The sequence below is a fragment of the Kryptolebias marmoratus genome, linkage group LG10 (assembly GCF_001649575.2).
Source record: "Kryptolebias marmoratus isolate JLee-2015 linkage group LG10, ASM164957v2, whole genome shotgun sequence".
Classification (NCBI taxonomy): Eukaryota; Metazoa; Chordata; class Actinopteri; order Cyprinodontiformes; family Rivulidae; genus Kryptolebias; species Kryptolebias marmoratus.
The window spans coordinates 14,342,042-14,367,146 of NC_051439.1; the positions used below are offsets into that span (position 1 = coordinate 14,342,042).

At 38.9% G+C, this 25,105-nt stretch overlaps 1 protein-coding gene across 1 annotated transcript; it reads right to left on the bottom strand.

Moving 5' to 3' along the window:
• Window positions 1–1,133: 1,133 nt before the first annotated feature.
• LOC108233424 (synapse differentiation-inducing gene protein 1-like) lies at window positions 1,134–8,698 on the bottom strand. The gene is made up of 4 exons (XM_017411859.3): window positions 8,347–8,698; window positions 6,432–6,897; window positions 2,887–3,024; window positions 1,134–2,240 (listed from the first exon to the last, which is right to left on the bottom strand). Exons 2-4 carry the CDS (start codon window positions 6,855–6,857, stop codon window positions 2,082–2,084), a joined length of 723 nt encoding a protein of 240 aa, XP_017267348.1. The 5' UTR covers window positions 6,858–6,897; window positions 8,347–8,698; the 3' UTR covers window positions 1,134–2,081.
• Window positions 8,699–25,105: the final 16,407 nt, after the last annotated feature.

The following is a 25,105-nucleotide window of genomic DNA, read 5'->3' on the forward strand; positions in this document are numbered from 1 at the left end:
CATTTTGAAGGATGACTCATCTGACTCGTGTCACATTTTTACATCTCTGTAGATCAGTTCTTGAATGATTTCCACGCTGCTGAATGTTCAAGCATGTATTCATCTTTGCAGTGGGTGTTTCATAAGCTAGAAATGACCTCTTTCTACACAGGAGGGCAGATCTTGATGATGCAATCTGATCGCCTGCAAGTCAATAGATGTTATTTTTTTCTTTATCTGTCAGACTAATGCAACACCATGACAGAAGTTATTTTATTTAGAAGGAAGCATTTGTCAGCTGAGGAGTATTTATAACTGATGCTCATGTGATCACATGCTTGAGAATTGACCCTTTTTTCAAAACTTATTTAGATTTTGTCTCTGAACATAACTACTCATTTAAATCATCACAATTTTATTTTTAGGGTCAGCAACCAATTAGTTGTTTAAGTCATTAAAACTTGTTTTTCCTCATACATTTTTTATATAGCTATTGTTTTGTATAAAGTGGTTTGTCTATCACCTTCCTGTTTGATTACCTTTGTCAATGCCAAGTTTGTTTTTAAAAAATCATAATTTTCCCAAAATGATTTTGCATAAAAAGTCTGCACACTGAGTCCAGTTCATCTTATTGACATAAAGTATAAGAAACCAGATACAAAGTTCTCCTCTAACTTCTTATTAGAAAGAGAAAAACAAAGAGCGTCTGATCTGGCACCAAAGGGAGGAAGAGTTTCACCAGCCGAGAAAAGAGCTGCAAAATCAACTTGACTGTTTCCACATGTACACATAAAAAAAAGAAATGAAATCACCCCAGAAAATTCTGTTTTGTTCTTGTTTTGCATAATATGTCTCCTGTCACTTGATTTTAGATTCTCTTAATCAAGAATTCACAAGTTGAAAAAGAATTCCTGACTATTAGCAAAGAACAAAAACACATATTTTTGATTCAGTGTCATTTCATTTGTTGAACTTGTCGTACAATAAATTAGATTTCTTTTGTTAAATGAGATTGGATTCAGTTAACATTTTGACTTGCTTATTTGGGAAAAGCAAAGACATGGTGTAGAATTAGTCTTTTTCTTTTTAAATTGACATAAGCTTGTTGAAGTGCAGTTTGTCTCACTGTTGTTGTTGTTAACAAAATTAGTCTCGTCTTTACTTTTACTGATGAGTCATAATGTCATTTTTTAAAAAAAAGATCTATAGCTGCATCTGAATACAGTTGACAAGCAGCTTAGCAATAAAACTCCACGCTATTTACTTGTAGCATTTGGCTTTTTTGTTCTTTCTTCTAAAAATAGGCTACTGATGTTGTTTTGGATGAAATACCCCTCTTTTGTTTGATTTCTTTTTCTCAAGCGTCATCCAACTGCAACATCTCTCCAAAAGACAAGTGAGTGGGAGACATTTTAAGGTGTTTCATTACTCATGCCAAATGCATTTATTGACTAAATGTACAGTACACAAAAGACACTAATACCTCCCCTGTCCACTGCTTAGCAGCTTCGTGTAGCTCCACTCTCAACACCTTTTGTCCTTCTTGTCAAGAGTCTTTTCCTCACTTTTTACCAAAGTAATCACTTTCCGGGTTTATTTCTCAGTAATCAATCGCATAAAACTTGACTGGCTAACTGTTTTTATACAAGAGATTTATTGACAATGAAGCTAATACACAATCTACAGTATTACAGACAGATAAAACACCCTTTATGAAGCTCAAATAAGGATGTTTTTGAACTACTAAGGTGATAATGTTTGGTAGTTTTCTACTGTTAAGCATAGTCTGTGCAGAAGAATAGTTGTCTTATTAAACAATGTATTTATTTCCTTCCCCATCCCTTTTGTTCATCTGGTGGTAGTGCTGCATTCCAGAAAAGGAAGATTTAGTTTGGATCATTGTGTGGTTGAAGTAATACTCCATCCACACCTGGAGTCTTTTCATTCTCTGAGCTCTCTTTCTGGTTTGAATTGTTCTTTTTTTGTTGCAGCTAGCCAGTCACACAGGTTCATGAGAGGCAAAATGATCTGTCCAGTCTTTCCTTCGCTCCCATCTTGCCTCTCGCTTACCCCCTTTTCCCTTCAAGCAATTGGTCCCAGTGCTATACATGTCCAGGTTTGGACAGGTAGGCTATGAGGGCAACAACCACCCCCACATACATCCCGGTTCCAATGGTAATGGCCAGTGCAGCCAGGAATAGGGCTCTTCTGGAGCTCATCCCCGCTCTGGAGAAGTCTCCCTTAGCGATGGCCTTGCCGGTCTGACAAAACAAAAGCAGAGCGTGAAACGAGCCTGTGTGTTACTCATCAGCAATGAGTGCATGAGTAGGTGTTAAGCCACAGTTAAAAAGAGAAAAAACAAGAAATTCTCTCAGGGAGCCATTAGTTACCATGGCAATTAGGTCATTATGCCTCTGACAGTGACAAATGTGTTGTTTGGGTGTTTTGGCTACTGAAGAAAAAAATTGAGCCTGGCCTTTTATTTATTCATCAGACATATTATTTTCAGATTTGATTATATTTTTCCTTGCAATTATTATGGAAGATGTTGCAAGATGTCTAGGATTTGATGCAGTTTAGTAGGGGTTTCAGGACCTGAAATGTTAGACCGAGGTCTTATACACTGATGCAACAGCTCAAAATAATATATCTGAGGCACATTTCTAATGCAGAGCATGCTGTGAGTGAAAATCTCTGCATTAATGTTTTTTTCTGTTCACAGGTGACTGACAAGAAGCAAGAAGCCGACGAATTTACGTAGTCAATCATTTGGAACAATTGCAAATAGGGTCATGGGGTGGAAAATGGGCTGCGGCGGCACTTGTCTGAGTGCTTGTGCTCACTGACCTTAAATAGAATGCTGTGCAATCAGAATTAATGACAGGCTTGAGGTCTCTGGACCTTTACCTTGTGAGAGTAGTAAAAGGCAACGATGCCCAATGGCCAAAAGCAGCAGAGCATGGAGAAGATGGCCAGGCCCAAGTAGTCCCGAGGGGGCAGTACAATGAAGTTGTCCTCACTTTCACTATCGCTGGAGCTGTCACTCTGGAAAGCAGGAGATTCAGACAGAACATTTAGGTGCCTAAAAAAAATTAAACATTATTTTTCAGTGCATATTCTTAGGTGAAAAACATTTTTTTTCATTTAATTCAAGACATGCAGCTTTGATCTTGGCTGTGACACCTGCAATATATGTAAGTAAGACGGACATGTAATAGTCAGTTTCACTTTGAACATCTTCAAAGTGGTGTTTCTTGACAGGGCCCACCCGCACTCGACTTAACCCCCCTCCACCTCTGCCATCCTAGGCCAGAGTATCTGCCCTTGTTTCCACAAACACCCAGGACAGGATGTGCTCAGCCAGCTGAAGAGGATTTGGTGCCTCTGTCAACACCCATAAACAGCATGACAGATAACTCGGGATTAACGGATTGTTCTATCATCACGACGTGACAGGAGAAACAGCAAGAAGACAGTGTCGTTTATGTACTAAATTGCTTCTCCAGCCTGAGAGACTGCCACCGTCCTCCCCTAATGCACCTCGCACCTCACAAGGCGGGGTGTGTTCAACAGGCTCACCAATACTGTTCCTCGATCCTAAAATTCAAGGCCATGGGCTTTGAGCAGGCTAATGAATGATAGATTCAAATGCCTCTCTGACTACATAGGTCTATCATGCCTGCAGCAACAATTGAAATGTGACGGTGTGGGTGACCTTTAAGAGAAGGTGGCCATACTTCTTACAGCTGTCTGGGAGACTGAGAGGATGTTTGCCTGAATAAATAGCCTCCATAAGAAGCAGGTTTCATTTGTTAGAGTTGCTGCCTTCAGGGATCGAACAAAGCAGGAAAAAAGGAGAACACAATCAAAAAATCAATGCATAAGGCAGGACCTCAACCAACCATCCACAGGTAATTAAAGAACAGTCATGGAGGCAAGAAAGACGAGAGGAAGCATTCAAGCGTGATAAGAACCACACTTTTGAGGTTGTTGCACATGTTTTTTCACACAATGTCTGATTTTACCAAACCACAGGATCCAATTAGAGCTACTTAGCAAGCGTTTCTATGAGAAAACCTTATATATGTGTTTGAGGAAACTGGAGAAAAGAAGCATGAAATTGCCAAGCAGTTTACAAACAGCAAGCATTGCCAAGGAAAGATTATGAAACTCCCTCTTATCTACTTTATGAACGCTGTCCACCTGGACAGCCGGGTGCGATCCATCAAAACAGCAGCTGGTCATAACAGCACACTCTGACATCACATAAATACACTCACAATTGCAAACACAAGTAATCTTCTGTTATCTTTGTTGCAAGACCTGATAACAGACCTGAGTGACTGGTACATTGAGTCCTACTGACAGCCCAGCTGAAACCCAAGTCTCTCCCGGTCTCGTCTGTCCGTATAACTGATGGGGCTCCACCGAGGCACAGTGCCTTTAACAACCCTGTCACAGCTCTCTCCAAGGTCTTGTTAGCATCCTGGGGGGATAGTTGACTCAACAGCATTGCACACACAGACTAGGGCACCCTGTTAGATGGGGTAGGTGGGGGTGGAGGGCAGTCACAGTGGTACCATGCCCAAGGTTTGGGTACTTTGTTACCTGCAATTTATTTCTTCTCTGTCACACACATGTCAAACATCTGCAGGCAAAGACAAGTTGTGGGGGTTTCTGCGTTCAGTTTTGAATCTGCCTGCTCACAATCGCTTGAACCACCAGTTTAAATGTAGGCACAAAACAACACAGACTATTTCCTGGAAATCCAGGGCCAGCTTCGCTCTGTTTGTTTCACTTTTGATTTCCAAAGCTGTGAAGTTCCTCCCTGGATTAAATTTGCTACTGTACATATGGCATTGTTTGTGTGTGTGTTTTTAGGATTTACTAAACGCATAAATCGTACCGCTGAAGCATCGGAGCTCCATTCATCAGATTGACTTGCTCTTTTGAATTGACATAGAATAACTTCAGCTGGAGGCTCACCTGCTGCGACAGCCATGCATCAAGCCAACTCCCGCTTAATACCCTCAAAGCAGGACATTACTTATGGCATTAATGGAGCTTGTTTCAATGTCTCTATCCATCTGCCAGGCCTCCGAGTGACAGGAGCTGGCGCGATCAGCAGCTCTGTTAGGGTGCTATACTTCTCTCTCTGCCAGCTCGGAGCCCTGGGTATTTCATAAGCATCCCTGGTTAAAATTAGATTTTCACCACTTCTGAAAAGATTTTGCTCTCTTTGCTGCTGTTTTTTTTTTTCTTCTTTAGGGAGAACAGCTATAGTCCTAGGTTAAAAAAATGCTTGAACTGATTGAGTCAGATGAGTAATTTTCTTCAAAATTAATAAAACAAAAGCATATTATTATTATTATACTCTACATAAAATCCCGGCAAATGGACCTGCTGGAGAGACATGCACACTGTGAGAGTGAATTACACCAATAGTCTATTAAAACAGCAAATTTAATACTTCCATTAACCATGACTCAATTTCTGTTACAAGATGGTCTTGATAGATACAAGTATGAGTTTTTAATTTCATGTAGCAACTTAATACCATAATCATTCTGTCAAATACTGTAAAAAATGTTTTATTAACACAATTTTGTTCTTTAAAATTGGAGTCCAAGTTTAGACTGGCAATCCCTTATTAACAGGCTGCACAAAAACTACCAAGCTTCCAGATGACACCATAAAATATTTTATAATAAATAGGAGGAGCCATATTTCTCAGATACATATAATCTCTTTTTTTGATCACCATTTACCAAATAAAATATATTTTATGAATTTTCCTCACTCTGGTTGGTCTGGTTACTCTTATGTTAAGAGGTTATTTTTAATGTACGCTTTCTTTCATTGCTGGTTTAGATTCTCAGTCTTTCAGAAGATGGTAATCATTCAAAGGCAGCTGGACATCTTTAATGACTCTTGAATAGGTTTTGCTTCCCACCTGAATAACTTTCTCATTTGAAACGGCTTCAGAAAAAATAAATAAAAAATCCAATTGCTTGTATTTTAGTTTGAATTTATCCCTCGTTGCTTTAATGTTCAGGCTGGAGGATTGAATTAAAGGAAAGATCCAAAACAATCTGTTGGTTTTTCCAAGTTAGGTGGGTTTTTTTTTTTTTTTTTCTGGTAATATATAAGCATAAGTCTACTAAATTGGACTATAATGAACATAACAGGAAATAATTTGACTGAACTGGATTATATTTTGAATAAATTGGACTTTGATTAAGTTTATTCCATTTGAAATAGTGCATTTTGTTTTTGTTGTGCCCTGAGATGAATTTAGTTGTGATTTCTATAAATTAACTTAATAAAACTGAATAAAATCATTTGAGTTTAACTATTGCTACTAATAAACAGCTCCAATCTAAACCTGCCTGGAACTATGTGTTCCACCTCACACAGCATTATTCACATTTTGCTCTGGTGTGATCTCTGACCTCATACTCAGGACAGTGCTCCTCCTCCACATCGTACGATACCGTCTGGATCTTCACATCTTTCTCCCCTTGTGTGCTCTCCCCTGTGTTTTCTGTTGAAACCCCATCTGACACGGCTTCCTTATTCTCTGTGAAAGTTGTCTCAAAGCTCTCGTTCTTTGAATCCTTGCTGTGAAGGCTAACGTTGTCCTTGAACAAGATGAAGTTGGGCCTGTAAAAAGCTTCCACTGCAAGCTGAAGAGAGGTTGCATCCAAGAATTGTGGGGTCTTCTGCGTGCCGCTGGTCCCGGTGTAGTAGTAACCGATTAGGCTGTCCTGATACGGTTGGCTTGGGTAGTCACATTGGTATCCCTGGTAGTCGTTGGGAGCTGTATGTCTGCTGGTTTTATCTAGCAGGGGGTTTTGGAGCTCGCTGAGGCTCTCCATGACTTGAGGACTGGTTCAAATGTTTAACGGATCAAAGCAGCTGGAAAAAAAAACATCAAGTGGCATTAGAACCAAATTTATTTAATAAAAGGTAAAACACTTCAAAATAAAAAGCTGCCATTTTACACCAAGACTAATTTTTGGCACTATAATCTAGGTGCAGTATGAGAATACAAAAAATAAGCTAACTTGGCAAGCAAACCCAAGATCTGAGTGCAGGAAAATGTTTCATTTTGTTTGGCAATCGACATTCCTCTCACAAGCTCTCAGCAGCATGAGCCATGAAATCACCATCTGCTGTATGTTCAACTGTTGCATCACTTACCCCCAGTTTCATATAAACATAGGAGAAAATATATTTCAAAAGTGCCAAGAAATGCCTATGAGAACTATGAAAAATGTGGCAGGTATGTGTTTTTTTTGTCAGTTAGTCTCCACAACTCCTTGATTCAAATTCATCTATTTAAAGGAACAAATCAGATAAAAAGTTGTATTTTTTATCTTAAAAAAAAACAAACAAACAACAGTATAGAGTGTGAGGAAAGGCAGTCACTAAGGCAACAAATCTGCCAATAAGGAGTGCAATCTGGGCATGTCCAGATTTGAGTGAGCAAATGTGATATTTTGTGTTGTAAATCCTCCTGCATGGATAAGCCACATCCAAACAAGCACCAGCGGCCAGTTCAGCCATGCCTCGCAAAGATCTAATCTAGCAAATTCATCTCTCAACCCTTGACTAATAATAAAATTAGATAATAGCTACTCAGGCAGGTGTGAATTAACACCAGAGCAAGTCCTGAATTGAGAAATAAGCTGTTGGAGGGAGGAAAAAAAGGAAATGGCAGAGCACAGATATAAATACTTACAGGGGTCAGAGAAGATCTACAGTAGACCTTTGCAACCTCTGACCCCCTGAGGGCAAGATCTCATGCAGCCGCAGTAGATTTCACAGTTATTTGCTGTGGGGAAGCATGACTAATGTGGGCTGGTGGATGAATCTGAGCCTCCACACACACTCATACACACACACACACACACACAGACAAGACACAGGCTCTTCACCACTGTGTGTCCACATCCTCCTGCGTGAGCCACAGTCCAGATAACAAGGAATTCCATTACACACTACATTAGACAAGGAAAATCACATTACAGATCCACAAATAATTCATCAGACACGAGAAGAAGTGCACTTAGCGCACGCGAGTGAGTCATTAGACTCCACAATTAATAATGACCGTGAGCACTCTTTATCTGTCTCTTTCATTCTTTCACACATGCAACAAATTACTCTTTTTTTTTCATTGTTTTGATGAGATCACATCGCTTCACATAAAAGTGCAAAACTCACAGATCACACCAAAATCTTCATCGTTTTGCCCTTTATTATATTCACTTAAAATGTAACTGTGTACCACTATTTATACTGTAATAACATAAGAATGTGTTTGGCACAGCAGCTGATAAACACTCCCGGGAGAAATCTTACCTGTGGTAGAAAATCCTCCCGTTGATGCTCTCAGCATCGTTCCTCGGCGCAGCGGAGTCGACGGGGAAGAAAGGGCTGCTCCACCATCCTACTTCAGATTACGGTCAGTTTTTTTAAGAGCAACTGTCATCTGAACACAAACGTCCGTGAAGGAAAAAGGAAGTCATTCCGTGGGCGTGAGAGAGGACTTTGCACGCTGAGTCCTGGATGCCATGGCACCGCCTGACGCGTCTTGCAGGTAGATTTTTACGCACAACTCCGACAGAGGCTGAGCTGACTCCAGCCAAATGATTGGCTGTGGGTGGCGCGCCGTAAACTCCACTGATTTCTAAACTTACAGGCTTGGGCGTCTTCCTCTGCTCAGCGTCTGGCTTTGCTGGCTGCTTTTTTTAAAGCGCCCCCAAGGGTTTGGTTGCGTAAGCTGAAAGTCCTTTATGAAATTAGGCTCCCGAGATGGCCACTTAAATGCGTTTTAGATCAACTGAGCCACTTTGCAGAGCCACATGATCCGTGTGATGACATATTTCCTTCTCAAGCTGTTTATTCTTCCCCACTGTGCAGGAAGCAAAGATATTTTTGAGCACAGTTCTTCATCATGAGTTTAAAGACAGTCCTTTCTTTTCACATAATTTTGTTTGACTCCAAATATAATAAAGGATTAAAGCCAATTTATTTCACATTTTTAATTAAAATCTCATGCATTCATCACAAGCCTTCCACCCTTCTCTTTCTGCTTCTGATTACATTCTGCAATTCATAGTGGTAAACACTGTTTTACATAACATAAATGTACTTTACATTCAAGCAAATATATGACATAATAAATTATATGCAGGAAAATAAGGCCTAGATCATTTTGTACCTTTTGGGAGTAATAAAAAATGTAGTCAGTAGTAGGAACCAATGAGGAACCACTATTGAACCACTATTGCAGGAACACAATTTGTGGTTTAAAAACAGTAATATAGCAAAACTGAAGACTGATACTGCCACTGAATATATATCTTATTCAGAAGCAGCACTCTGTTCCACTGGCTCATAAAATGTCTGGAGTTAATAATGTGCAAGCCCAGGCTCTGACACTTTCACTGGGAGATGCATTAAGGTGCTGATGGACACTTTATGGGGGAAACATGGGGCTGCATTCATAAGACTACGGGCACACATCGCTCCCTGAGTCACCTTGTGTTCACATGCATGAGGCGACACGGCATAACATCCCAGCAGCCGTCTCAGTGATGGATACCACTCCCTCGGGTGATGAGTATATTACAAAAGAAAGTGAGAGTGGGGTGGGGGAGGAGCTGGACCTGTAGCCATTTACCATTTTGTCTTTTTCTCTTGATTTGTCCTTTAGCAAAATGAACATTTGTGTCAAAGTGACACAAAAAAAGATCCCCAAGCAGAAACATCCATCTTCAAATTGTGAGGCGAACCCAAAGCTCATATTGTCACATTAGGCTAAGTTTATCAGAGGACAAAATCTCTCTGATGACCAGATTTTTGCCAGCCTTCTTTAAATGGACTGTGAATATTTATGCTTCTCTCTCTGTTCCTTTCTTCTGCTCCATTTTCTCCTCTATATTTAGGCACCGTGTCACTACACAGCAGATGCACTATTTATCAGCCATATTCTCCTCAAAGGTCTGCAATTTTTAAGAAACAGATTGTCAGATCAGAATATGCAGATAGTCTTAATTAACTAAAAGCAAAGCCAGAGTGTTATCTTCTTTTTATATTGATTTTCCTCTGACTCGGTGTGATATCACAGCCAACTCTGAACTTTCCTCACGGCCCATTAACCAGCTTTAATCATTTGAACACTTTTGGGAATTAATCGGCCTAATCGGATTGGCTGAGAAAGTATCAAACCATTTAATTTGATCTGGCTTTAATGCAGAAAGGAGGGGGGGGGGGGGCGATTTAAGCAGCTTTTCCCACATGTCCATCCTTTGCTTTATTTCCTGTTTGTCTAAACACTTCTGCAAAGCTTATGCCAATAAAGCACCCCTGATGGCCAAAAGAGCCCATGAGACAAATATGAGAGAAATTGTGCTGTTGGAATATTTACAGGTTTGTTTAATTTAAACAGAGACAGTTCAGTTTTAGATCATCAGCAACCTGCTGAGTTGTAGCTGTGGATGTATTTGAAAACATTGGTTTCCCAGGCCAAAATGTCTCTAACAGCATAAGCTACTTGCTAAGTTAGCAAAAGATGACCTAATATCCCAGAAGTACACACAAATTTGGTACTATTGTAATGATTTTTCCATAATCCTCAGTTTTGGCATCAATGTTTCAGTCTACCAGTGAACTGTTTTGATTGCCACTAGCAGCAACAACAGTCAATAACATGATTGATCCAGTTCTGTTCTCAACCATTTTAAAGGTGTTCTGTCTGGTAAATTATGCACCCATTTTTTTATTATCTCTAAACACAGCTCAAAATGCTCCAATTTCACCTTCCAATTGCAAAAGACTTGTTTCCAGAAAGCTAATTTATGCATTGTTTTGCAGACTCCTAGCACTGTAAGTTGTAGGAAACATTTTCTTTACATTAATCTTTCACAAAGGCCCTTCTTGCTCAGGTGTGGCTGCACAGTAAAGTGCACCACGTCTCCGGAGGATGCTAAATCTTTGTGAAGGTCTTTTGCAATGAAACATGGATCACGATTTTGCTTTTCTTCTAATTTTCTACTTCAAAACTTGTTGCCATTCTTACTGATCCTTGTCATGCATTATGAACATTAGGTACAGTAATTTTATTAGTGCCGGGCAGCTTATAAGCTCCCCTTGTTAGGATGTAAGGTTTTTGTATTATGTTTTGTCTTCATATTTCAGTTCGAGTTTATTGTTTGTTATTTAGTTGTCTCTTCCTTGTGCCTCAGCCACCATTCACTTCTCCTCAGTCACACTCTCTCTCTTCCCTTTTCTCACCCATCTACACCTGCCTCTAGCTCCATAATCATCTCACCTGTGCCCACTTCCACTAATCACCCTCTGCCTTTAATACCCGGTCACATTTTCTACTTCGCTGCTGGTTCATTGTCATACTCTTGTCTCCCTGATGTTCTGTTTGCTCGTGCCTTCTTGTCTCCCAGTGGTTCGTCTTTAGTCTCAGGTCTGTTCAGGNGTTCATGTTTTGTTTAGTTAATATTTTTGAATTTAGTTTAGGTTTTGCTGCCACGTCAGCCTTTGTTTTGGGTTTGCTTTTTATTTCTAAATAAATTTAGTTTTTTTACCAACATGAGTCTGCGCTCAGGGTTCGCCTCCTTCCACCCCGATCATGACACCCCTGTGCTGTTTTAAATCTCTTTAAGAGCTCAAACTGAGTGCTTCTTTCATTTTATTGCTTGGAAGTTTTGCAAAATTCAAATAAACACTAACCTTGCCGGAAAAGTTAGAATAACATTTGATATTCAAATGTATCTTGTGGTTTTAGGAGAGCTCTTCATCCTTTTGAATATTTACCAGCTCTGCCACTGTAAATTATCTGCCACTGGTGTTAGTTGTAGACATCAGGTGTTGTGTGTAAAAGCTCATCCATTTATCCGAAACAGGTCTGTTTGCAGAAAACAGTGGGACTTCATTCCCTGCAGCGTGAGACCCAGGTGCTGGAGCTGGATGATGTTCTGAATATGGGGAACGCTTTGGCAGGAATAGAGGCTAGAGTTCCTTCCAGACCTGTAGGCGTGGTGCAAAACCCTCATACTGACAGAAAGGAAAGTCACAACTAAATACAGTCTCATACTCCCCATCTGATTCAGGAATGAGTCAAACAGTTAGTAAATAAATAAGCTGTTTTCAGTTATGAGCGGGAGGAAATGGTGAGTAGTGGAAGAAGTAATAGATCCAGTCCAGGTTCAGGCAGTTGCTTTCTTTCATTTTAACAAAAGCTCTTTTGTATGGCTCTGTTTACCCACATTAAAATGCTGCAGTCTCTGCAGAGAGATATTACAGAACTCCAGGTATTTTGTAAGGCTGGATAATAATAAAAGCAGTAGATGTTAAAGGAAATGGATTCATTGCCCTCTTGCATCCAGAGAAAATGAAAATGAGCTCGACTCCTACAGAGGGTTGTCATAATGAAAAACACAGAAGCCGCTGAATGCCAACATTACGAGAGGCAATTTCATAAAAGTTAGGAAGCAGCACAGTTTGTGACTTTCCAAGGTCCCCAAATGTTTAATCAGAGTATTAGCCTTGTGTTTTTCTGGACATTGCGTGCCAGCACAGGGTGTAATGGATGTGCCAGGAGTCCCTAAAGCCTGGCATAGGCGTTTGGCTTTGCAATTATCTCTAAAACACAAATGCAATATGTGTCAAATTACCTGAAAGTGCTCCATCAGGAGGCGAAAGGTTAGAGTTTGTCATCTGCAGTTTCAGACAGAGTACCACTTTGCCGCTCTACCCTTCACCTGTGAGCAAACCTCCCTGCAGGAGTGCTTAAAAAATGCTAAATGTTCAGCCGGAGATAGACCCACTCTGGAGGAGCAATAGTTCACATCTGACATAACTGGATTTTTTCCCACAGAAAGAAAGCGAGCCAGGAGGTTCCCATCCTTACACATCACTGGTACAGCAGCCCCCTTCTGTGAGAATCTGTACGCAGATTAATGACATGTGGCAAACTTTTAAAACGTCCATTAATGGAACACCAATGATAATTTATTTATGAAGACAGGCTGTCTCTCTGAGAAAAATGAAGTCCTCTCAGGATCCTTAAAATGATAGATTTTCTGTTATGTGGTGACATTGTGCCAAAAATATAAAAGCTGCATGTACCGTTTGTATTATAAACCAACATTGTATATTTACAATGAATTTTTGACGAAGAACATCTCAGAGGAATACATTTTAGTTCAAATCATTGGTAATCCTGAGGAGCGCATTTGCAGGTATGCCAGCTAATGAGCCAGCTTGCCATGACAGGTTGCTTTATGACTTGCAGGGAGATTTTTTTTTACACCATGCTATCAGACAAAAAAAGAAGAATTACCAATTATGTGTACAGAAAAGTGCCAAAGTGATGTCTGTAATATGTTATGGAACCAGGCTGCAATTGTTAGAGCCTTCCATTTTAAGTTAGCCCATAAAACCTATTAAACCGTTTATTACACAGTGGAGGATTTAGCTTTACGCCTCCAATATGCTTCTGAGCCAAAAACCGAGCTCAAACCAAGACGGATATCTCTGTCTGTCAGTGGTTGTGGGACTGCTGTGGAGGGGTTATAAATAGATAATCGTTCAGGAGCCGCCGCTGCAGGTTAAAGCGAGGGAGCTTGCTGGGGGCCGGGGTGACTCATCGCCTTGTCTCACTGCATCATGTCAGTTACCTGGAGTCTGCACCTGTCACTGCACCCTCAGAAGCCACCTCGAAGCTAGTGTCCTGCACGCATAAATCATAAACTGCTAGAGAGCTTACTACTGAACTCTACATTTTAAAAAAATCTATCTGTTATAATGAATGTGCACGGTTGGATCAAATTACTGCAAAGAGACCATTTTTATGTTAACAAATAGCATCTGCAAGCTTCAAATGGTAATAAAAAAGCAATTGTTGTTTTTTTCTGAATGTTAACAGTTGCACTTGTTTGTAAAAGTGTTTAACAGCTTTTTTTTAGCTTTGAAAACCCACTAAAATAGGAAAAAAATGTCAGCCAATTGATTAAAAACTAGCATTTCTTGAACAAATGCATGTATTCAGTCAAGTTTGAGTCATCAGCTAGTCTCCAACCAGTCACCAGTGAGATGTTACCTTTATGCAGAACTACAAAGAAAGCAGTAACATCACTTTATTGGTGATTTACTCATGTAAGGCTGTGTGCATCTACAAATCTCATTTTTGAGATCCTTGTAACAATCCATCACCAGCTGATTTGGGGAAAGGAAACTAAATGTCTCCTGAAGTTACCGCTCTTGTAAGCTTTGTCATATAGGGAGAGATTCAATATTTCCTTCAGGATTTGGAGAAGGTTAAAAAAAAAAGTTCATGTTCAACTTGCTTTTTGAAGTCAATCCAATGACGCAACTGCAGAAAATGTGTTTTTTCTCAGTTATTTGCCCACTGCTTTCAACAGCCAAAAGGTAAGAGGGAGGCCAGGATATTCAATGGGTTCATTTTTCTGTCATAAATAAATAACACCATAGTGTTGCTGATAATTTTGTCTGTGAAAGCATCACCTTCAACGTCTGCAGAAATAAAGACAGCACTGCATACTGTGGTCTGCATCTTGAGCAAAACCATTTGGTGCTCTGAAAAGAAGAAAATTAAAATCTTGATTGTTTTAAATTACATTGTTTTCTGCAGTCTGAAGTGCTTGAAAGCTGAAACCAAAGTGATTTTAGGCTTGTTTATTGTGGCTAGACCTCTGATTTGAATCAATAGTCAAACATTTCCCATAATCCTCATCTTTATTGTTCTTGTCTGGGCTGTAATTTCAGGTGGGTTTATTATCTGCGCCCTGGCAAGGAGCTGGGGGCGTCCTTATTTAAAAAGCTATTTTCAGTGCAGAGTGTCACATTGGCTGATGTTGAGACTAATGAACACTTTCACCCTGGGATTTCTGTGGGTGTCATGAGGTCAGAAAGGACTGCTTATTTATGAGTTCTGCTTTGCTTTCCATTTTGCAAAGCCTCTCATGTACCCAAATAACATGCTCATCTTGTTTCCGCTCTGAAAGACCAATATGGACATAATTATAGCCTGCCAGAAATCTATGATGCTCTGCCACGCAATCATTTTCTCTCTCAGCGGCATCCGAACACCTCTCTGCAGGGTATGTGTTGACTTGGACAGCCTTTTAAGAGAATCAATTCTCATATGTGTGACCCCACGAGAGGAAAGTGACCATCAGGATCTGAGCTGAAGAAAAATGAATGTCTGTAACTGCTCATCCATTCAAGCAATCTGGTCTGAGCTTCTATAAATGACCACTTTCCCACTTTGCCAATCCCCAAATGGCTGTCTGCTGAAAAAAAAGACTAATAGCCTGAAAAGAAAAATGCAACAAAACCCGGAAGTAAGATGATAATACCAAACTGATCTGACAAAAGGCATAAGAAATGTCAGTTAGCATAAGCAGTTTTAGGAAAATTGCGAACTTATTGCACATTTTTATTGGTTTGCACAGCGTTCTTAGACTTTAAATTTCACTCACTCTAAAGGTCAACTGTGCATATTTTAGTACAACAATAATACCTTACTCAAACTACAGTAGTCATAAAGCAATATAAATGACTCACTCTGGAGCTGCTGCTTGGTTTGTTCCTTCTGGGTTGCTGTAGTTATTCATAGTTGGTCAAAGTATCTGCAACAGACTTTAAGATGAAATGCCAAACTTTCATGTGAATCCTTACCCAAATGTTTTGCAGCTTATGCTGTATAGTTCTAGGATGTGTTAGTGAATGTTTAAATGTGTGTTATTTTCAAACCTGCATTTTCAACATGTAGACTCAGTTATTGAGAGACTTCCTCCTTCTGATTAATTTGAGACTTAAACAGACATCAGCCTTTTCCCTGGTAGGAATGGTGCGCCTTTTTTTAAAAGCAAATTAAAATGACTTTTTTAATGCGCTCCAATTTAAGGTAATTATAAGGTTTAGTAAACCTGATAATTTTCTGAGAAAGAAGCAGTGTTGTGGAAGTTGCTACAGGATAATTTAAAATTAGTTTCAGATCTCACTTCCTAAGAGATTAGTATCTTAAGAACAAATTTCTACTCGTATAAATCCTTTAATTTTATGTCTTTACATTGTACTATATTTTTTCATTGTACATTTGTTGAATATGAAGTTTAAATGGTGATCTTTTTTTTCAGTCTTAGTTATCTTTAGCAAAAAACAACAACATCAATTTAGGATTTACAAAAATGGTTATGATTTGGTCTTAAATGAACAGTTTTCTTCTTACAAAGTGCATTTTTTTAGTTTCTTCACAACGCAGGAAAGATTCATAGAGCCTCAAAATACAACCCCAAAAATGCATCAACTGTCCTGCACATAAAGGTACTCATTGCAACGTATAAAACCAAAAATATAAAGTTATCCTGAACTATATCAAATCGTGCAGTGTGAAAGCATTTACTCCAGTAGTTTTTCACATATATTGATATGCTGTTTTAAAATGTGGGTCCACATTCCATGTAAACAAATCATTCCTCTAAATCCGCCAAATATGGTGGAATCAAACAAGAGTAGAACCTCTGAGAAGATGTTTAGGTGGAAATATAAGCATGAATCTGCTGCTATGTGTGAAAGAAGAGAAAAAGACGAAATAAGACATCTGTCAAGAGTAAATATCAGGGATCAAGCAGGTTGGCGGCGCTCCATAAAGACAGAGCTCAGCATTTAAACACACAAGACTTTTATAAAACTTCTGCTAGACCAGTAAGTTCACTGTTTCAGCATGTTTTCAATTCTAACGGAATAATCTATCTTCAGTCTGTGATATATAAGTTTATTTCAATTAGGATTGTTTTGGAAACCTATCTGCATATGTTACTCAACAAATATGAGTGTAAATCAAAATTGTCTGACTTCTAGTTCCCATTCGGTTCTTCCATGGATGCCAACACTGTTGACCTATTTATAGCCATTTTGGCTCTCTTTGTAGGTAAACAAACACATGCGGTCGTTGATCACAAATTTTGGCATACAAATTTTTTATTTAAGGACATAGACAATTGATATGAGACAAATATTGTGCAGATTTTGTTTATACGTCTTTATGAATTTGCACTGAGTACCTTTAAATCCTCTACAACTTGAAGATAAATGATAACAAATTGTTATAACTTCTGAAATTAGTTGTTAGTCACAGCATAGTAATGTTTTCATTATATTCTTTGGTCATCAGCAAAAGAAAAGAAAGAGTTAAACATTTGTAAAACTGTGCAGCTAAGACCAACATGCCATAAAGGAGTTTGTTTAAAAATATAATTTCACATTGTAGAAAATATTACAGGAATCTTTTGCATGTTATGACTTCAAACAGTTCTTGACATCATCGCTGCTCTATAATTGACATTGCGTTTGACTGTTAGGCTGAATAATAGATGCCTTCTCATGCATAATTCATGGAAATGCAGGATTTGTGTGGTTTTTGCGTTTGTTTTCTTTCTCCTGTGTTCAAGGCCAGAATTGTTACGTCCACAGTGTGTGTTGTCGGCTCTCGTCACCAAGGCAGAAACAGAGGCTATCTGCGGGGTGTAATGAGAACATCACAACCCCTAGTGGAGCAATCAGATCATGCTAAACCACAGAGGAGGTGTTGTTTACTTTCTTCCTCTTGGACTAAATTTCAATCTGAAGGCGCATGAATACATCGACCACGCCACCCCGTGCACTTAACAGTTTATTTAAGTGACATTAGACAGGACAGATACTAAGGGTAAGTCAGTTTAATAGCAGAGACTGCTGGCAGTGTATATTTTAATGGTATGTTCACATTTTACAAAAGTGCTCATTATGCTGAGTGATGGCTCTGATGGAGATTTAATCAGGTCCTCTTTAATCTTTCGTTCAGGGCATAATGACCTCTCTCCCTTTTGACATTGAGCCAAAGGTGGACATGCTGTTTTATGGTGGTGCTGCAAACTGTCAGTGAGCAGCCCCTTAATTAGTCATCTGCTTATTCAATTTGCAAGCAGGTAAAAGAAAGAAAAATCTAATATTGTTACTATGTTATTAGTTAGAAAAGTTTGAAATAACTTTAGGACAAAACACTTAAAAAAAAAAGGAAAATATAAATAATATATAACAAAAAATATGTCTACATTTGCAGTATCATAAGTAAAATCTTGTGAAATGTTGAAAACTTTGTTTTAATTCGTACACTTCTTTCTGTTTAGTTGTTTTAATTTGTAAAATATTGCAGTGCTGTTCTCTTTTCTGGTTGTGGTTTCGGTGGAGTTTTGTAACGCTGTAAATCTGAGAAGGGAGTACCTAACTCAAATTGTGGCTCAGGCTGACTGAGAGTTATTAATTTTGCATGAAGCAGTTGCACCTCATGCTCTAAAAGTTCCAGAAGTACATCTTAGACAGAAAACTGGAGCCTGCACCAAAGTTTTCTGTTGTTATTCTATCTGAGTTGTCAAAATGTATATAAAAAGGCAGAAAGAGAGAAAAGGGAAAAGAAAAGACAATGATTCATCCTCTAACTATGAACACTTTAAAAACAGCTACCATAAATGAACATGAAACTGTCAATTAAATATAAATCATTTGAAAAATATTGTCTACTGCTATATTGTTAAAAGTTAATAAATCTTTTATCAGCATCTGCAAATATTTTAAGGTTTATTTCCAGAGGTAAAACTTTCTGTTTTTTATTACCATGGACATAATAGTTGAAAACTGACACTTTTTTGTTTGATTAAACTCTATGCAATGACATAACTATCCTAATACATACATGACTTGAAGGCAGTGTTGCAACTGATATAAAGCTCCAAATAATCCAATTTGCAGCAGGTTTGTGCTGCTTTTCAATCCTTAACTTCCTTATAAACACACCACCAATTTAAAACTTGATTTTATATACTGTTTGTTTATCAGGGAATATTATTTTATGCCATAGAATTACAGTTATTCATTATAATTTGGGAAAATATGACATCAACTGTAAGAAATGAGTCTTTAACAGTAACCTCAACAGCAAAAAAAAAAAAAAAAGTAAATAATAACTTACAACAGTTCTTTACAGTAAATGCTTGTCTCTAATCTAATTTCAAGTCCTTGCACTTGTGTTCAGTGTATCTCCATGTTCAGGGCTTTCTCTCAGGCTGCCAACATTAAATATGCTAAAAAACATGAATAAAATTAGTTAATATGCAAACAGCCTTTTCATGACTGCGTAAAACCATTTTGATGGATATGTGCAGCCAACAAAACTTGGCCCGTACAGTGTGTTTACAGCAAATGAGCCATAAAGAGATTATAAAGAGATAAACTTTGCAAAACTGAAAACATCAGCATACAGGTCAGCGGCTGAGCTTGTGTGACTCTGTAAAAAGTGATACCTGAGGTAACCATGGTGACCAAGAAAAGAAAAGGGGATAAGAAAGGAGCTCAAACTGGGGAGTAGACATGAGCATTATGGGAATTAATTTACCTGCCCATTATTTTACTAATTGTTACAACAGAGAGTGTTGATAATTAATTTAAAGCTACTCGAATGACTGCAGCTATAAGAAAAACCACAGGGACACGGGGGCAGTGAAGGAAGACATTTTTACAGCCAAGGTTTGTTTCCGTCCTTCCTTTGGTAGTTTTAGAATATTTATTAAGTAAGGAAATGTGTTAGGAAATACAAATATATATGTTATATATTAACAGGCATTCAGAAACATTTGAAAAAATTCAAATAAGAAAAACCATTTATTATAAAATCTAATTCCAAGAGTTTTGAGTGGTTTTACTATTTTGAGTCATCTCAAAAAAGCAATATGTGGTGCAGGTTAGAAACGTTTATGTTAATGCTGGTATTTTAAAGTGTAAAAGATACTTTTTACTCTTGGTGTTAGTCAGTACATGTATATTTAAGGATGACTCTTTTTTTAATGTTACGATTTCTGGCTCCTGAACTTTTCAGGTGATTTTCTGACACATAGTTGGCCGTAGCTGTGTCCCTTACTGTAAACCTACAACCCTCTCCAGTCCGTTTAACACATCCTGGTAACACTGTTGCGTAGTTTGGTGGTAAAATTACACCATCCAGCAGCTAAATTCTGCAGCTGGGAAGCAGAGGAGAGATGTGCACCTGGCCATCTGTATCTTAATTCATCTAAATCCCTCAAACCTTGGAGTCAGCATGGCCTTTCTCCAAATTTGTGCAAGTATTTCCGCATTCCTCTGAGGCCTCAGAGCATGAGGTTTCTTGGCGTGTCGAGATTGAGGATCCCAGGCAATGTGATGTATAAATGAAGAGCTGTGGCAGCATCGGCCCGAGCTGCCTGCTTACATTAACTGTGCACTTCCTCCTCCTGAGCAGGAAAGGTCATGAGTCAGTCACATTTCTAAACCTAGACGTAAACCTTCAAACCGCCGCATGCTGATGAGAAAATTAAGATTTCTGACTGATTGATGCAGGTATGTGTCTGTTTGTATGTTCTGATCAAACCTGCTCTAATCTTAAACAGGAAGAAACAAAAGATGACACTTCCTTCACTTATTATCACCCTGCTTTGAAGGAAGGGCTAATTTCTACCCTCTGTGGACACCTGCAGGAAGGAAAGCATCAAATCACATTTAACTGAACAGTTGGACCATTTCCTCGTGGGCTGGCTGCTCACAGATGGTGGGAGTTGTGTGTGATGTGTTGAACTTCCCTCAAATTGACCCAAATTAACTTTTTGCTCATCACACTGCTGACTCCGGGGATCAGCGAGGCGATCCTTGGTGACTACAGTGGAATTATGGGGACAGGAAGTGGGTCTACAACGAACGAGTGTCACATCGAGTGGAGTTGTTGATGAAACCTGTCTTGCCCTTGTGTGTTAGATGGAACTGTCTTTTAATAAATTCTCTTAATTTTAATTTTCTAAAGATTTTACCTCCCCGGTCCACCTTTTCTGCCTTTTTGAGGTCAGATAATGAAGTCAAAGCAAAAAGTTTCACATAAAGTGGCTGAATAATAAAGACAGTTTGTTGCTTCCCTTTCCACTTCTTTTATTTTAGGGGCTGACCTTCAAAGTAAGAAGCAGTGGAAAAGAAATGATGGCCCCATTTGTACTCCTGACCTTTAAGTGATGCATTTCCTCTGAGCAGTAAGTGAAATCGATGGTTTCGTGTTGTTACGAGGAGCATTCACATGTCGCCGTGTCCTCCAGACGCCGGAGCTCCACATTTGAACACTTCCTCCTCATATTTCGGATCACTGAAAAAGGCAGCAGAGGGTGGTCGACTGGCAGCACAACAACAGGCTCTTAAACAGCCTGCTGGACGTCATTAGAGTCCAGTCACTGTTTCAGGCGGCCTCGACAGAGAGCTGTGTGAGACTGATTGTGCGAGGAAATGGACCATCTCACACGCATTGTGTTGCCGCAGCAGCAAAGCATTTATTTTACATACAGCTGCCGCATCAGTGTGAAGCTCTGGCACGGTCTCTCCGCTCCGAAAGGCTTTTGTCCATGAAATGTGAAACTAATTAGGCTCGATTGTATCATCAAAAAAATAAATAAACAATAAGAGAGACACATTTTGTACCTTTCTGCTCATCCTAATGGAACATTTCGGAATCCAAAAGAGGCGCGTTGGATAAACATGAATCAGCCATCAAATAAAACTTGTTTTACATCGTGGAAATATAAAAACAGTGCTTGAGTTATTAAATTTATTCCTTCAGTTCACAGCTTATTCTTTCCAGGAATCTTTACTATTGAAACAAACTATCTTTGTTTGGAGATGCACTGTGCAAATATATTAGCTACAAGCTCTAATATGCAAATGGAGAGCAGCAGATGTACAGATCTTGCCTGAAGGAAGATAATAAAGTTCTGGCAGTACGGGACGAATACAGAAAAGCTAAAGTTCATTGTATCAAGCATCTCCAAACAGGTTTTAACAGTGTGAAACATAAATAGAACCAGAAACCAAAATCTAAATGGCAATATTACAAGTATCATTTTTTTCTTTTTAAGTAATAGCATCCTTATTTACAGACAGTGCCTTTTTCTTTTAACTTGATTTTAACCATGTGAACAAAAAATCTGTAATAGTGGCAACTTTTGAAAAAATCTGAACCCATAATGTAAATATTTCGCAACAACAGCTGAGTCTATTGAAAAATTCCCATTAGATAAACCCACTGATTATATAATATTATCATTCGTCATGCATTTAAATGATCTGGAACATTAACTTCTCCAGTTTATTTGTGATTTGCAAACATTTATTTGTCAGTTAAAAGGCGTCCAAACATCACAAGCAACAGCAACGATTGCAGGAATTAGTTTAATTTTATTTTTGTTGTTTTATGAAGCTGCCAAAATGGTCTAAAAATGTTTTCTGTTAGACTTTCTGCAGCTTCCATGATAGAAGTAAAAATAAACACACTGCTAAGGTTTTAGCACTCGTTAAAGAAAACTTTGACACCTAAAGTTTGAATTTTAAAAATAAGATTATGAAATCTTTTTTTCTTCCAGATCTTGCAAAAACTGGTTGCCGTGTCCAACCTAAATATATATATTTTCCAATTTCAGTTAGATGTATTGCTTGCTCTGGTTTTATATTAAAATATAAAACAGGACAAGCAGGTGTTTGACTCCAGCTGTTCACTGGAGGCAGAAGATGTTAAATTTGGAAGGTTCACACACCGGATTGGATCAGTTTTTGATTTGCTCTTTGTTTCCAACCTTCATAAGGATTTCTCACCATGGGGAAATTTCATTCTCCTCCCACCACTTCCTCCCCTCTTCGCTCTGCTTCTGTTTCTTTGCCGCAGCCTCATTTTACTTGATCTTGGCAACGAGTTGTTCTGGAGGTTTTAAAGGGTTTCTGGTTCCTTCAGCTCTGCAGCATCTGTTCTTCTCACTGAAGTTTTTTTCTTCTTCTTCTTATCATCACTTGGCCTCCATTATTTATCACCAAATTAGCCTTTTCTGCAGTGTGTGTGTATATCGTTTCTCCTCTTTAACAGAAAACTTAGCTGTCAGTTCTTGGCTTGAGTTGTTGTTTTATAACTTCCAAAAGATGAAACAAAATTTAGATCAAATGCGAGCCAACGTGAAGCGTTTCTTTCAAATCGGTTGCAACTTTTAGAATGAGTTTTTGTTTCTGCCTCCATCACTTGCCACCAAAGTACACCTTGAGGAACAATAATGGGGAATGAAAGCCAGTCATAAATCTTCCTGACAGCTGCACGGGTGAACTGTGTATAACATGAGTCTCACATTAACACAATAACATGTAACTCTGAGCTGTAACGTCCGTTCGTTTCTTTTGACGTGAATTATTTACGCCCTGTAAAACTGCAGAAGCACAATGCATGCACGCACCAGCCGAAGAAGGGATATGTTTTTGGTGTCTGAATGCATCTACTGTATGTTTCTGTCCACACCCGTCAGTGCCGAAACCTTGTCTGAAACGCCAGCAAGCTGAATTACAAAAAGCTAGTTCATTGGATTTGTGCAGGATATGAATTTCTGCAGCCTAACAGGGTTTTATGAGTGTGCTGCTTTATTATGTGGAAGACAGAGAGCCAGAGAGGTGGAATGATATTTCTTCATGGGAAGTCAACAAGGTGGCACACGCATTCATTATTCTGGCTGCGACTTTAGACTTCCCTTATTTACTTTCATTACTCTTGGGTGTTTTTTGTTCTGAGACTAAAGCTACATGTTTGTCAGGGGTCAAAGAGGGATGGATTGTTTAGTTTGTGTGCTTATTGTGTTTCTTTATCGTTTATTTGTGAGTCTGCCTCGTGTTTGAAATGAAAATCATCTGTATTGTGCTCCCACTTTGTTCTCCGTGTCCCACTCCTGCTATCAGAAGGTTGTTCCACATTGTTGTCTAATTAGTTTTACAGTGTTCATTAGCAGATTTGGTTAACTTATGGCACAGTTGCCTCAATTCCCCCGTATACACTGATGTCTGGGTGATAAATCGTCTGTCTGCCTGCTTTAATTAGCCTGACTCCTGAAGTGTTATATTTTGCCCTCTATGTCTGGACAAGAGTCATGGTCTGAATCGTTTAACCTAGATAGTATTTGTCTTTTCATCTCCTTCCAGGCCTATATGCAGCGGGATAAATGATTTTTACAGTCTCTATTGGAGTAATAAATGAATTTCAGTCTGATAATTCATCTTCATAATAACTACTTTAGCATGTCAGGGTAAATATATCGCTCTTCTCAGGCTTTTATTGCAGCCTACATGGGGGGGAAAAAAGCATCTTCCTTTGGGTTTACCACATCTTTCTTGCTTTCCCCACCAGCAATGATATTGGAAATTATTCAGCTTTCGTGTGCATGGTTCCTGGTGGAGTATAGGGGGATGTTACTCCTCAGCAGCTAGGTGTCACTTTCAAATAAAAGTAAATTAGCTGTCACCGAGGCTCGGCTTGGGAGCTGCTGCTTTGCCTCAGAGAGTATCCATTTTCACTGGGTCGCTGTTCAACCCGACGCGAGGCAACACGTCATTACAGCTGCAAGAAATAAAGAAGCACAACATGATTTTAGTCAAATTGCTTCCTTTATCTGGGGATGAATTACAGCTACAGCAACGTTTGGACCGAAATAGAGCACAATTAATCACCTGGTGTTTCCAGCATAGCTGCAGAAAAATGGGAAGAAAATAGGCACTTGGTCTGATTCTTTACTTCTACACCAGACAGTTGCCCTCTCATTATCTGCAGGCCAATATGTACTGTGGGGGTTTGAGTCATTACTTGCTGCAAAGCTGTAGAGACGGGGCAGACTGGCATATTATCCAATGAAATCAAAGACACAGGCTTTTGTCACAAGGGCTTTTGTCTTCCTATTTCATATAAACAAACAAAAACACGTCTTAACTTTAGAACCATTTGATCTATTTTAAATTGAATACTACAACTGACCTGTTTCAGATAGTCAGAATAAAGTCTCCTGATTGTGGTTTTGTTTTGCACTTATGTTTGAAAAAACTGAGTTAAAAACAGGGGCATCAGATTAGAGAACAAAGCAAGAGCTGAAAACAAACTTAACATTTGACTTGAATTCTTGTACTTATGGGCTCTGGTGACCCCTTGTGGTCAAACTGAGTAACACAAGGACTAAAAAAA